Raw genomic sequence first — 15573 nt, 5'->3', positions numbered from 1 at the left:
TAAAAACAGAGGCAAAGATGACACTAAGCACATCTGCCTTTTCTTCATCCTTTGTCATGCGGCATCTCCCCACATCTTTGAGGTAATGAGGTCCTCCTTAGCCTTCCTTTTTTTCGTGGTCACCTAATCACAGAATATGCTGAGTCAGAAGGGACTTTTAGTCTTGCACAGGACATCCCAAGAGCTATACCATGTGCTTGAGAACATTGTCCAACACTTCTCTATGTATTTATGAAAACGTTTGGTGTATTCATAAAAACATTTATGTTGTCTTTCGCAGCAGTAGACAGATTAATTTCTGGGCTTTGTCCCTTCTATTTCTTTCCCTACATAACCTCACAACATCCTTCTAGTTCTCCTAAGTTGCCTTCCCCTTCCTCCAAAGGTAATATATTCTCTTTTTTACCCTGAATTCCAGCCAAAGCTCTCTGTTCAGCTAGGATAGCCTTCTTCCACATCAGCTTGTCTTTTGGCACATGAGAGCAGCTGGCACCCTGAAGATTTTCTTCTTTAAAAACCTGGACTTCTTTGCCATTCAGGACTGCCTCCTAAGGGACTTTGACAACCAGGCCCTTTGACAGATCTTCCTAAATCTAAGATGGCAGTTATGCTGACCCCCTCCATTTTTTTCTCTGAGAATTGAAAATTCTATCATTTCATAATCACTGTACCCAAGATTGCCTCAGACCATCATATCACCCTCTAGTTCTTTTCTGTTCACAGACAACAGGTCCAACAGGTGCCTTCTCTTTGCTGACTTGCTGTGTCAGAAAATAGTCTTACACATACTCCAGGAACTTCCTGGATTGTTTTCCCTCTCTGCTGTATTGTATTGACAGTAGGCATCTGGAAAGCTGAAGATCCCCTAGAGAGGAAGGGCAAGCAATTGTGAGACTGCTTATAGAATATTTGATCTGCCCCTCCCTTCTGTTTGGTGGCCTATAACAGATTCCTACCAGGATATCTGCCTTGTTATCATTCTCTCTGATTCTTGCCCAGAAACACTCAACCCCATTGTCATAATCATTGAGCTTGAGACAACCAAAACTCTTCCTAACCTACATGGCTACCTCCGCACCTCTCCTTCCTCACTCATCCCTTTTGAAAACTTTACAGCCATCTATCACAGCACTCCAGTGTGGAGAGTATTATTAATAATTGGCTAGCTGAGAAAGGCCACGCTGAAATAATGCCGCTGGTTAAGCTGAAGGAGAAAAGTCAGCAGTCAGCAAACTAAAAGGAAAGGTCAGCAGTGACCTTGCTGCAACATGAGGAAAGGGAGTAGAGATTAGTCCTGAATATATCCTGAGAATATGTGAAAAGTATCAAAAGTAGAACCATAGGAATGCAGAAGTAGGCGTAGGTGCTGATATGTAACTGACCAATCCTGAGCTCAACTTTTGCAATATGTATGAAGCTTATTATTAACTGTATTTAACCCGCCGTACTGATCAATAAAATTGGGCCTGTGATGATCAAACGGATGTCTGGGTCTCCTTCCGTCGACAAATGGTGGAGAATGCGGGCATAACCGAATCTCTGCCCTTTTTCTCGGATTAAAAGAAAAAGGGATTACGCCACGGTCGAGGAAGTTGGGTTTGGGTCCCGGCAGCAGGGACGGTGCCGGAATTTGAAGCACCCTTAAGGTTCACAACTGTGACTTAAGCCAATACGTGTCCGCCGGAGCCTGGAGAGCTGCAACAGCACGCGCTGATTAATAGGTATGAATAGGCAAGCGGCATATGATTTATTCGCCCCATATTTAGAGTGGCCAGAGATAAAAGGGATAGATTTAAAAAAGGAGTTACCAGGGTTATTAGCCTATGGCCATGCTAAGGGTATCTTTTCTAATCCTCATACAGTTCATGAGCTAGCAGAGTGGAAGAAGTTTGGGGAAATATTGTGGGATACAGTGCTAGACGATGATAAGTCAGCAAAGAATTTAGGAAAGTTATGGCGGGTGGTGTATAACACGTTACTTCAGCAGGTCTCTGAGAGAAAGGCAGCAGAAAGGGCAACAGAAGCTCATAAGAGGAATATAGGGTATGGTCGTGAGGATGATCCCCTGGCACCTTCTGTAACTAAGATACTTATGCCTAAGGGTCCCCAGGAAAGTGGTGTGGAGGATTTTCCTATAGGCGCAGTGGAACCGTCTGCACCTTTCCTGTCAGAGGGGGAGGGCGAGTCGGATGGTGGGGGTAAGAGCAAACCAGCTTTGCCTCCGCCACCAGCTTCAGGCGGGTCGGACGGTGGGGGTGGGAGCAAGCCAGCTTCGCCTCCGCCGCCAGCTTTGCCTCCGCCGCTTCCCCTCAATGAGCCGGCTCCGGTTTCACTGTCGGCTCCAGCGGGGGGGCTGATTGCCCCCCGCAGCCCGGCTCAGCTTGAGCCGGCTCCGGTTTCACTGTCAGCTCCAGTGGGGGGGGGGGGTGCTTCCCCCGCGCGAGCCAGCCTCTGCTTCACTGCCTTCCCCGTGCGAAAACTCGGTGTCTGCACCGAAGCGCCAGCAGCATAGCACCCTTAAAGAGCCAGATCCCATCCCAGGGGCACACCGTGATCCATGGGGGGAGATGGCTAAACAGAGGAGGGAAGCTTGGGCTGCTTTGGCGAAAGAAGTAATGCAAATGGGGGATGGTGAGGCGGTGGAAATAGCCTCTAGTCTTGCACGTCCGGTAACATACACACCACAGTATGATGCACAGGGGAACCTTACGCATAATATAGCAGAATATACTCCCTTAGATTGGAAGCTGTTAACTCAGCTACATTCTACGGTTAGTCAGTTTGGAGTAAAAAGTGAACCTGTTAAGCAAATGCTAGATTATCTTTTTAATACTCAGGTTTTATGTCCTAATGATTTAAGAGGAATAGTTCGGTTGATATTTACTCAGCATCAGCAGTTATTGTTTAATGCACATGACCCATTACATGGAGTAACAGTAAAGGAGCTGATGGGCTTAGAGGCATTTTTACGTACAGAGGCACAGATGATATCGGGAGAAGATAAACTTAGGGAGTCTATGTGGTTAGTGAGTGCTGCAATTGACATGGTTAAAGAGCCAGGAGGGTTACCGGTTTATATGGGCATTAAACAAGGTAGAGAAGAATCATTTGGAAATTTTATCGATAGAGTAGCTACTGCTATAGATCGGGCTGGTGTTGCAGGGCGCTATTGAAGTAGTGTGCCTTGCAAAATAGCAATCCAGCAACCCAAAGAGTGCTAGCTACTTTAGGGGCAAATTGGGCTATTGAGGAAGCATTAGAGTGAATGGCATTAATGCCAACAGCTTCACAGGCATTTATAGTAGAAGCCTTAAAGGAATTAGGATTAGGGTTGCAAAAGCATAGTCTACTCAAAATCAGGTGTTAGCTGCTCTTGCTCCTCTCCGAAGCGGCTCACTGGCAGTCACGTAAGGAGGCTCGAGACCATTCATCAAGTGTTACCGATGCGGCAATGAGGGACAGACACAAGTTGCCGCCGTGTCATCGGAGACACCAGCTGCTGCCGTGACATCACTGCTACCTCCTGTCTGCAACCCGCAACAGCAGGGAGCCTCGGCTTGGACTTAACAGCAGCAGTAGACGTCACACTAATGACGAACCGGCCTGAGAGGATACCCACTGGAGTAAAGGGCCCTCTTATATTAAATGGACAAACATGTGGAGCATTATTGCTGGGACGTTCCTCTACAACTATGTTGGGATTATTTATTTTGCCTGGTGTTATCGATGCAGACTTTACAGGGGAAATACAAATCATGGTTTACACCCTTTATCCTCCGATTAAAATTACAAAAGGACAACGCATTGCACAATTGGTACCACTGTCACAAATTATATCGGGAATACAATCATTTACTGGACAAACACGGGATGAAAAAGATTTTGGTTCTACTGGTGTTACACTTTTAACTGTGGATTTACAAAATAGACCTAAACAAAAGGTTGAAATTACTTATGGGCATCAAAGCATAACCCTTTATGGATTATTGGATACAGGAGCAGATACTAGCATCATTTCTCCAGATGCGTGGCCACAACATTGGCCTCTATTTCCTTCATCAAACATGCTCACAGGAGTGGTGTTAACTAATCAGCACCCTTTGGGGTAATTGCCATTGCTTGGACTTTCCCCATTCCACTCACCTGGAAAACGGATACACCGGTGATGGTTAAGCAATGGCCACTAAAAGGGGAGAGTCTTATGCATGCCCATGAATTGGTACAGGAACAATATACAAAAGGGACACCTACGTTTATCCACAAGCCCTTGCATATTCGCTTGTTATTGCTGCAGAGAAAATTCAGACTACAAAGCCCTGGAAATATTTGGGATGGACTCTGATGGATCAAATAGTAATACCACAAAAATTGGAATTACAATTGGACATTAAAACTCTACGTGATGCACAAAAGTTGCTGGGAGACTTACAGTGGCTGAAGCCTATTGTGGGAATACCAAATCATTTACTAGAAGCCCTACGGCCTTTGTTAAGAGGCGTGGACCCTACTACTCCTGTACACCTGACAAAGGAGCATCATCTTGCTTTGCAGCAAATTAGTAACTGTGTACAGCAAGGGTATGTGTCTCGTCGACAACTCGACCACCCCATTGACCTTACTATCTGGAATAGCCCTTGCCACTTGCTTGGTGCTCTCTCTCAGTTGCAAAAGAAAACGGGGGAGATACGGGTGTTGGAGTGGTTATCACCACCACTACAGCATAAGAAAACAATATCTTCAAAAACTGAACAATTGGCTGCATTAATCAAAAAGGGGCATCTCAGAATTCTTGAAGTGGATGGTAGAGAACCTGCTACTATTAGATTGCCTATGGAAAAAGAAACCTTGGACTGGTACTTGATTAATTCAAAGAATTTACAAGAAGCATTATTGGTGTCACCTGCTAAAGTAGAGACTAGTAAATTAGTGCCTAGAGTTTTGCAATGGATGACAGAATGGAACTGGATCACTCGACCTTTGAGAGAAGAACGCCCCATAGAAGGAGCTATTACAGCTTTTACGGATGCAGGAAAGAAATCAAGGCGTGCTGCTGTTACCTGGCAAGAAAAAGGACAATGGAAGCATCAGACCCTGCAGATAGCTTACAAACTTTGGAATTGTTAGCAGTAGTATGGGCAGTGTCCAACTTACAGGAGCCTTTAAATGTGGTCACAGACTCTATGTATGTTGCAGGAGTAGCCAAACGAATAGAGGAAGCAGCAATTAAGGAAGTGAATAATAAACGATTGTATGAGTTACTGATACAGTTAAGGAAGGCTTTACGAGAAAGAAATGCAGTATATTCTGTGATTCATATTAGGAGCCATAAGTGGTCTGAAGGTTTAGGAGAAGGGAATGAACGTGCAGATAAATTGGTTACCCTACCCATTGGTAATTCTTGTCCTATTGACAAGCACACATTGGCCAGAGAAGCACATAGTAGATATCATCAAAATGCAAGAGGTTTAGCAAAACACTTTGAGCTGAGTTTGTCAGAAGCCAAGGCCATTGTCAGAGCATGTCCAACATGTAGTTATCATAATGGTGGGATAGGTCTAGGCATCGGGGTTAATCCTCGAGGTTTAGAAATAAATGAGAAATGGCAAATGGATGTTACACACATAGCCAGATTTGGTAAAGTCAAGCATGTGCACGTCACCATAGATACATACAGCCATTACATATGGGCTACGGCTCAGGCAGGAGAGAAAGCTACACATGTTATCAGACACCTGTTAAGTTGTTTCGCTGTTATGGGAGTTCCAAAGAGTATTAAAACCGATAATGGTCCAGCTTATGTAAGTGCTAGGGTTTGGAAACTTTTGAATCAGTGGTCTGTTAAGCACGTGACAGGTATTCCACACTCTCCTACTGGACAGGCAATAGTGGAAAGAGCAAACGGTACCCTTAAGCAGTATATTGAAAAGCATCAAGATTTGAGAGATCCACAAGCATGTTTGTCTAAGGTTTTGTATGTGATTAACCATTTATGCATTTTTGGGGAAGATGATACCCCCCCTGCAATGAAACATCATCCGAGGTCAGGTCAGGAAAATACTAAGGAAACAGAGGTCTGGGTTAAGTATAAGAACCCAAGTACAGGACTATGGGAAAAACCTGCAAAAGTATTATATTGGGGTCGGGGGTATCTTTGTGTTTCCTCACCTACAGGGCCTTTGTGGGTGCCTGCTAAGTGGACTAAACCTGTTTTTGATGCAGCCTCTGGTGGATCGCCTTATGGAGGAGGACAGGGAGCGACTGGGGAAGAAACTGCTTCTAGTCCTACAACCACTACTGTTACAATTGAAGGGGTACTCGGAAGCGGTGGACAGAGCACTGACACGTCACTATCGGACAGCCCAGGAGCTGATTGGTTTTATTGACTCATTATCAACTTTTCATTTAACGAATCCAGCGAAACTACATTGCCTTGACTGTCACAATCCACATTGTGCTGCCTGGATAGCTCTACGTTGTGGGGGTTGTGAAAGAACTTTTTGGATAGAACAATCACTATTGTGGGATTTGTGGTGTCATACTTGTGAACATGAGCACATGTGGGGTAAAAGCTGGCAAGATGAATTAAGGAGACAAACAGGGCAAAATGCATATATAGCTTTAAATCTTTATGAGTCTCCTGAACAGAAAATTCTTGCTTATTATCGATGGGAAGTACAATGTATTGTAAATAGAATTAAGGTTCAAAGTAAATCACGTATAGTTTCTATAAGGTGTAGGAAATTAGTGCCTTTAACACAGCATTCAATTGTAGGACCCTTCAAAGGGGATCCTGATAGAGCATTAGATTGCTGCATTGACAAATTGCAAAAATTGAGTTTGCAAGTGGCAGGACCAGTGAAATCAGGAGCAGCAAGATTAAAGACAGATAAGAAAAAGAAGGCAAAAGGGGAAGGGTCTCATTTGAATAAGGGTATCAGTGATTGCTAATTAATTTTCTATGATTAGAACACTTTTACAGTTGTGGGACCCTCGGGAAGATATAGTTGTTGAGGAGGATAACGAACAAGAACTACGATTACGAAATAAGATACGTCTTGTATTAAAGAGAGACCTTGAGCTGTTAGCCTCATATAGTAAAAAGGCAGAAGAGGCTTTGCGATCACCACCATTGAATTGGTTGCTTTGGATTGAAGAACCACAATTTCATACTGGTCCTTACTTATATTCACTTCCTTGTTATGTTTGCAAAAGGGATAATGATAAATGCTATGCATGGGTAGCTTTGCATTGTGTAGATTGTAATCAGGTTTATTGGTATTCACAGAGGTCAGTAGATTATTTATGGTGTAACCCTTGTTCTGGAAGGTGGATTCAAAATTATTTCTGGGTTAGAGCTCTTGAACGAAGTACTGGCCTGCCAGGACGGACAGGATTACAGCTCTTTGAGAGTGCAGAACAAGTGATTATAGCATATCTTAGGTGGAAGTTGCAGGAAAACCTTAGAATATTTGAAATTACTAAAGCCTCACGCATCATAGCAGCTCGCTGTAAAGCTGATTTGCCTTCAAACTTACCTCATGCTATACCTGTGAGCAAGGATGCTGATTTAGAATTAGATCAGTACATTCAAAAATTGACTCAGCCTTACAATAGACAATCTAGCAAACCAGGGAAAAGACAGCGAAGAAAGGAAAAACAAAGCAAGCAGAAGGAAGAAAGGGAGAAGCAAAGCAAGCAGAAAGAAAAATGAGGTTTGTTCTTGTTATACTGCTCAATGCTGTAGCAAGTGAAGCAGTAGGAATAACACACTTTAGTCAACCAAGGGAAAATTTATGGGTGACACTTGCTAATCAAACTAACCAATCATCACTTTGTCTTAGTCTTGGAGGAGTCACTAACCCATTTCGAACATTCCTGGTGGGACTTCCGGTGTGGTCTCCTGGAGAATTTTGCAGTTTGATAAACAATCAAACCTTATGTATGTCTAACATGTCAAACATCACATTGCCAGTGCAACAAGGGTATACTGCAGGTCAGAGTGATGGCTATCGTCAATGCTTACTAATCCAATCACTTAACACCTCTTTGCATTCTCCTCCTGAGGAATTGGATCTTTTTGGAAGTACAAATGCCAGCGTATCTAACACTACAGCTGGCGGATGGTTTAGCTTCAGACTTTTGGGTGCTCAGAATTTAAACCAACCTAAAGAAACATGGGCCACCCAAGATTCATGCCTGAATGTGAGTGAATTCTCTCCACAGCATTACAGTCAATGTAACAGCACAAATATCACAGCACCAATGAAATTACCCACAGGAATATTTTTGATTTGTGGAGACAGGGCGTGGAATGGTATACCAGCTAAACCACAGGGTGGACCCTGTTTTTTGGGAAAATTGTCACTGTTTCACCCTAATGTGTCCTTGCTAATGCAGTTGAGTCAAAATTCAAACAGGAAAAAACGTAGCATACATGACTTAGACTGCAGCAAGATAGGAGATCCACGGTTTTGGGGCACATTCAAACAGGTGGTGGTTTCAACTATCTTGCCAGGAGGATCTGCCAATAAAGCTATGAATTTAGCAAAACAATTAGGATGCTGGGCAAGGGATGAGCTGAACAAGACATCACAAATTCTAGACATGTTAACTGCAGATGTGCAAAGTGTTAACCATGCTGTTTTGCAGAATAGAGCTGCTGTAGATTTTTTGCTCTTAGCACAAGGGCATGGATGTGAAGAGTTTGAGGGAATGTGTTGCATGAATCTGTCTGATCATTCGGTGTCCATTCACACTAAGATAAAAGAATTGCAACAGGGACTTCACAAACTTAAGGAAGAAGACGGTTTAGGAATTGACGAATGGCTTAAAGGCCTAGGACTTGGACCGTGGCTGAGGAACCTTGTGATCTATGCTATAGGCCTACTGGGTGTAATCTTACTGTTTTTGCTTATTTTGCCTTGTATCTTTAACTGTATTCAAAACATGGTCAGCCGTACAATAGCAAAAACATGGCAAACTAATCTCCTTGCGCAAGAAGAAAATGGCGGAAATGTGGAGAGTATTATTAATAATTGGTTAGCTGAGAAAGGCCACGCTGAAATAATGCCGCTGGTTAAGCTGAAGGAGAAAAGTCAGCAGTCAGCAAACTAAAAGGAAAGGTCAGCAGTGACCTTGCTGCAACATGAGGAAAGGGAGTAGAGATTAGTCCTGAATATATCCTGAGAATATGTGAAAAGTATCAAAAGTAGAACCATAGGAATGCAGAAGTAGGCGTAGGTGCTGATATGTAACTGACCAATCCTGAGCTCAACTTTTGCAATATGTATGAAGCTTATTATTAACTGTATTTAACCCGCCGTACTGATCAATAAAATTGGGCCTGTGATGATCAAACGGATGTCTGGGTCTCCTTCCGTCGACACTCCAGCTGTGCAAGTTGTCCCAGCATGTTTCATTGATGGTGACTGTGTCACAGCATTCCCACTGCACAATGGCTTCCAGCTCCTCCAGCTTGCTGCCCACGCTGCCTACATTATACCAGCTTAAGGTGTCATTAGCTGAAAGGAACATAACAATTTTTCCAAGGTAGCAAGTCAGAAGGAAATTTTGATGTTAAGACATTCTTGGGATCTGTTCCCAAGTTTCATGTATTGGAAGGTATCTTTGTCTTGGAGCAGATGGTCTTTGTCACAGAGAATGGCCTGTGGTAAGGGAGAAAAGTGGTGCCATGTTCAAAGTTGGGAGAGCCTCCTCAAAAAGAAACAAGCACTAGGCCCAAGGAATGATTCCCCCACTAGCAGCATGCTCCTGGAAATCACCTGCAACCATCTGCAGCCTTCTTGCCTTCAAGATCTAGAGGGACTCTCACGCCTCAAAAGGAGTGTGAATGCCTATCATGAATGAGAATACCTACCTCATAAGAAGACTGGGTGTAAGTTATTGTATTTAAAATCTGTCATGTCTTACCTGAAGAGGAAACTTATGGAACTGAAGATATTTTTCTGTCCAGAAGGAAAAATATCCACTTTGTTTAGCCATATAATTAATGACCAGTGGACATTTAACGTGCCACATACTGTAAAAAAATAGTGCAGACTGTACATGTTGGTTTCAGTTTTTCTACCTGGACAGCAAGAAAGAATTGCTGAGAGAGAGTTGTTTCCACTCTCCTTTGCTTAATATACAGACAAACATGGAAAGTAGTGACCTAGTTTCAAAGAACAGTGTTATCTCAAATGCCTCCTGTCTCACCTATACAAGGAATGAATGCATCAGGATGAGAAGGCTCTTGGACAAGCCTACACAAAAGAAAGAGCTGTGTCAAACATCTGAGTAATTGAACAAGCAGAGAAATCGGCAAAAAACCCTCATTACAAGTAAAGCAGTTCAGCTTCCCAGGGTAAGAAAATTATCTTCCCATAACAATTCAGATACCTTCAATTTTAGAAAGTCAAGATTTAGAAAGAATTGACTAGCTGCCTCAGCAAAGCTTACAAGGATGAGGAAGAATGAAATACACACTTTTACTTGATGGGGAATCCTAAAACTTGCTAGGTAGGCAGCAATAAAAAAAGCATAAGCATCTCTGCCAGGTGGTGATTTACTTTAATAAAACATGAATTTAAAAGAAAAATATTCAGGCACAAAACCTAACAGAACGTAATCAGTCAGGGACAAAAAATGGTAGCTCACTGATCACATCCCCAGCTTCAGTCTCAATCGTATCATAAACCCATTTCCTATTGCAGCGACATTCTGGCCCACATTTGTTCGAGTTGCATTTGGGACAAGGATAGAAACAACCCAGGCAGTCCATTTCCAGGCAGTCACATAAATCTATGTCATTGCAAAGCAGCCTGCCATGTTTGTCATACTTCCTTGTAAATCTGTGAACGAGAAGAAAAATTATTTTCAGACAATGCTTCAATGCATTCAGACACTAAATCAAACACATGTGGGAAACATCTGTACAACAAGTATTTCGTCTTTAACAAACTCACAGCAAAATGAAATACCAGCATTATACCCTAATTGCAACAGCCATTGGTACTACAAAATGAATGCATGCCATACTATATCAAAATTCCCTTAAAGTCATACAGAAAAATCTTGTTCTCCCAAGAAATCATTTTGAAAAATACAATGCTTTTATTAATTTTGTTTAGGTTCAGTGAACAGCCTACCAGCCATTTTTTAAAGTAAATCAGGTAATAAATTAGAGGTCTTACTTGGACTCATAAAAAAAATTTTGTTTCATCTGTGACATGCATGCTTTCTTTTTCTGCTGTCTAGTTTCAGGATTGAAGTCAGCTACCTGAGGTCCTGGATTTTGAAAGGCTAAGCATTTTAATTGTTTCTCGAGTTTTTGCTATAAATGAACAACAGAAAGTTTGTAATTAGTACAATTAGAAAACATATTCAAGTGTCCTCACTGACTTCTGAATTACATTAAAATTAATATTCCTGATAACTTATAAGATCATATTGATTGTTTAAAATGTTTGTCTGACTATTAATCAAGTATTCCTTTTACCGATTGTGCATCCTGACTGGGGATGGAACAATCATAACTCTGAATACATGACGTACAACTCTGTATTCATAACTCTGAATACACGACTCTGGTACAGTGGCATGGAGTTTGCAAGATGCCATGTGAGAGGCAGAATTAGGTGTTTTTTTCTCATCTTCATCTAAAATGTAAAAACAAGTACTATGATTATAAGCATCTCAAATGGATTCACTCTTATTTTCACTGTTCCCTCAGATGCCTAGAAACCATCTATGTCCAAACAATCTGAGGGCAAGAAAAATGTCTGAAGGAGCAACTAGTACAGTAAGAAAACATTTGTACAAGTGAGAAGTATGAGAAAAAAAACCTCCAACACACAGACAAAAACAAAGAAGCTCAACTGAGCACAGTTTTCTGAGAAATAGGAGGATGCACTGTTTCTGCCAATTTTATGGAATTCATGTTTACAATTAGTTAAAACTGCTGAATACTTTTGGAAACTAAAATATTATCTCTGTGTTTTACCATTCCACACAGTCCACATACATAGACAGATACTTCTAAAGTCACTGCAACATAAGCATCATGTCAAACAATTTCCCTTTGGACAACGACTGTAAGTTTTGACACTTATCATTCATTATGTAAAGGCACAAAAATACATACAAATTTATATTTTTCTTCTGTTATGTAAATGGAGCTGCCTTGCCATCTCTTAGCTTCCCTGGAGGGTGTCATTCCCATCAGAGCTCACAGTGATTTTCCACAAACAATTGAGCACTTTCACTGTTTCTCAGGGGAAAGCAGTGGCCATTCAGCCCAATCTGCTGATACAGTGATTCAGGAATGTCCATGCACTTGAGTGCACTTTTTCCCAAGGTGGTGATGCTGTGCATCTTCAGCTGCATTCTCCTGAAAACATACAGGGCAATCTCATGTACCTTATTCAGACATGTCTGCTTTGGATTCTGGGCTAGATTTTTCAGCATCATCACCATTCGTGATCATAAATAATGCAATTTTAAGTTGCAAAAGAAAAATAAGGAATGGTGATATTCCTTCCTCTAAGACTACTCTTCTGTTTCCCTACTTACTTAGAATTGCTCTCAGGCTTTTAAATCACTGCATTACAAACTTGATGCATTTCACTGTTCTTGTTACTGATATTTCCCTCTTGACTCCAGCTCTTTGTTTTTGTAATGATGGAAAAAGCTGAAGGCAATTTTAAATATCTTGATAATAAAATAGTACTGGAGAAGTCATACCACATTTTTGTGTCTTATTGAGTAGTCCTCAGCAGGAGATACATTTTTTTCTGCAGATGTTTCCTGGGAAGAATAGCTTTTCTTGCCGTTTTCTTCCACGAGATCACTCATTTGACCACTCTTGTGAAATAAGCACATATTTGTTAAACATACACAACGGTATAAACAGACTTTTAATTTAACGCTTTAAGGTAAGCAGGTGATATCCACACAGGGCTTTTACATACTCCTAATCAGCAGCAAGTGCAAGTGCAGAGCAGGATGTATCTCAGTGATAAGCGCGATTTTCAGACTGCATTAAGCAGCACCACGAGCACGTACAGAAGCCGTGCCACCGCAGGCGCCCCAGCTCACTGCGCAGGCGCGGAGCTCCGCAGGCGGTTGAGCGGCGCGGGGCTCGAGCGCGCAGTGCCCGCACCCGCCCGCAGGTGGCGCTGCCGCCCCAGCCGTGCGCCGCGCGCCCGTCCCGGCATTCCCTGCGGACCCGCGGCGCTCTTCCCGGAGACCGCGGCCCAGGGAAGGAACGTTGGGTGCCCGGCTTTTCAGTCTCACTCCTCTGGGAAAGACTTTTTAAAAATAAAGTAGAATGTAGACGGTTTAGGTTTAATAGGAAAAAGGGCATCACTCACTCTGCTAGCAAGGTACCTACGGAGGTCTGTGGGCCCTGTGAGTCTATCCTACAAATGCCATCCATTGCCCGTCTGCCATCAGCATAGCTTCGGCATGGATATTAGCTACCTCTTCCCAACCTTGTGCGGATACTTAGTTAAATTTTTTTATGCACCACTGCTTCAGACTTTTAACCCACAACACAAACAGAAATAATTTAAGATTTCTGGAGTTCCTCCAACCCTTCCCCACATGCTACCCAATCTCCCTCATCACCACTGAAATGCAGCACAGGGGCCTTTGTCAGTTTACCCTGCACTTCAGGACTGTTGCCCCAACCCTGCCCCAGAGAAGATCTTCATTTCCCACTGCCGAAGGACCATCACTTCTCCAAGATAAGCAGGAGTCAAAGCCTTAGGTTTCCTCTCTTGCAGCCGCTTCCTGCAGGGCAACAGTCATCGTGAGAACAGGAACCACAAGGGAGTGACTTTGTATTACCTGGGGGCAATGTCTTTTAGAGAGGTGAAACAGCCTTCAGCCAGTTTCAGAGGGGGGTTCCTGTTCTCTTCAGTAACCTGAAGAATGACAGATGTGACACAGTTCACAATGGGAGGCTTGACAGCAACTGTTTTAGTTCTGGGACTTGAGTATCATTTCAGAGTTGAAAAAGGAATTCTATTAGCAGGCAATTAATATTTACTGGATGGGGGAGCCTGCTCTCCTACTGGACATTTGTTAGGGGTCCACAACTGAATAAAGAATGAAGGGCAGCACTTAAAAGAAGGCAAATATTGCTCAAGTTGGAGTCCTGGTAAGGATTTGCTTCCTACATTTCCTCTTGAGTCCAATACATCTAGCATTGTTAAAGCTCCTTATGAGTATGCATGATTGTCATCCATGCCTGTTTCTTCACAGTACACCAGGTTCAGGAGCAGAAAAGCCATCAGCAGCTACCAGTGTAAGCATGGAGAGCTTCCATACTCCGGTGGCAGTGTAAAAGTTTGACTGCTTTGACAACTAAGTCCCAACAGTTATCTAGAACCAAACACACAAAATCAGAGACCTCATTTTAAATACTAGCAGAAAAGAACACGCGTCTTGTTCCACAGATGTGTTTCAAATGCCCTTGCACCTCAGCAGAAATATCCTATGCAGAGAATGTAGCAGACTTCTGCTTCCACATACAAATATTTTAAGTACATAATGTTGAATTTAAATCTCCAGGAGAGATAACAAAAAATTAATAACAAAGTGAGCAGGACTGATTATCCTCCACAGTGTGTTCTGAGGATAGATGGAAATGAGGGAGATACACCCACTATGAAGTCTGCAGAACCTAATTATACAGAGGAAAGTATTCTTGGTCCTGAAACAGATTTTTTTCTTCTACCAATTTTAGTTTGACTGTAGTGATAATCTGGGGGCAATGCATTGAACACTGTTCTTTTCCATAAAAATTTCAACTCTGAGGATAACCACCAATTGCACTCTTCCTCCACCAAAACCTGTGTTCTCCCACGCTTTTTGAATACAGCAAGTACTTTTCTGGAGAGGATCACCCATAGCTGAACATCCCATTGTGGCTACAGTGTATGGCTAAGTACTGGCAATTTCAGCACAGAGCCTTGAAACAGTTGACCAGGCCAAAAACAGAGTAAGGGAGGAAGAAAATCAGAGGCTGTGTTATATTTAGAGTATTATCCGTGACACAGATGTTTCTGCTCAGAGAACAATTTCAGAAGTTGTCGGGATTTGGAAGGAATTACATTTGTTTATGATTGTTATAAAAGAAAGATTTTCCTATATCTATTTTTCCAAGAATTTAATATTTCTGTTTATGCTCCCTGCAGATTACACAGGTACATGTTTCAGCTGGTGTGAAATGTGGTGACCAGCATCCCAGACACTTCAGGCTGTTTGGTCTCAGCAGCCTAAAGCTAGTGTCTCTGCAGGGATTGCCAGAGTGAATTCACATTGTTTTCAAGTAGTATTTGTTTGTGCCATTAGAGAGGTTCTGGCTGAGATATGTGAGCATGTTCATCACCTTCACCAGGGCAAGAAGAGATGCTGCCCCTGTGCCTTTAATCCCCCTGTGTGCACACAGATTAGACAGACCTACAGTCCCACATTCCTCACAGCCCTAATTCTGCAGAGATGTCTGTGAGCTCAGGAACCAGCAGTCAATTTTGTGGCGCATTCAGGTACATACCTTGGAATTCTACG

The 15573-nt window shown here is 42.6% G+C and overlaps 1 protein-coding gene across 1 annotated transcript; it reads right to left on the bottom strand.

Annotated features, from left to right (window-relative positions):
• Positions 1–10627: 10627 nt before the first annotated feature.
• Positions 10628–12852, bottom strand: ARL14EPL (ADP ribosylation factor like GTPase 14 effector protein like). The gene is made up of 3 exons (XM_059493185.1): positions 12742–12852; positions 11193–11332; positions 10628–10850 (listed from the first exon to the last, which is right to left on the bottom strand). Exons 1-3 carry the CDS (start codon positions 12850–12852, stop codon positions 10628–10630), a joined length of 474 nt encoding a protein of 157 aa, XP_059349168.1.
• Positions 12853–15573: the final 2721 nt, after the last annotated feature.

Source organism: Ammospiza nelsoni, chromosome Z, assembly GCF_027579445.1.
Source record: "Ammospiza nelsoni isolate bAmmNel1 chromosome Z, bAmmNel1.pri, whole genome shotgun sequence".
Taxonomy (NCBI): domain Eukaryota; kingdom Metazoa; phylum Chordata; class Aves; order Passeriformes; family Passerellidae; genus Ammospiza; species Ammospiza nelsoni.
The sequence above is the reverse complement of the archived record's forward strand: the minus strand, read 5'-3'. Positions and strand labels throughout refer to the sequence as shown.

Excerpts from the sequence above, each read along its gene's own strand:
- ARL14EPL (XM_059493185.1), bottom strand. The coding sequence starts at position 12,852 with ATGAGTGATCTCGTGGAAGAAAACGGCAAGAAAAGCTATTCTTCCCAG. Across the intron at positions 11,333-12,741 it reads CAATAAGACACAAAAATGTG|CAAAAACTCGAGAAACAATT; the intron begins GTATGACTTCTC and ends GTTCATTTATAG. Across the intron at positions 10,851-11,192 it reads AATTTTTTTTATGAGTCCAA|ATTTACAAGGAAGTATGACA; the intron begins GTAAGACCTCTA and ends TCTCGTTCACAG.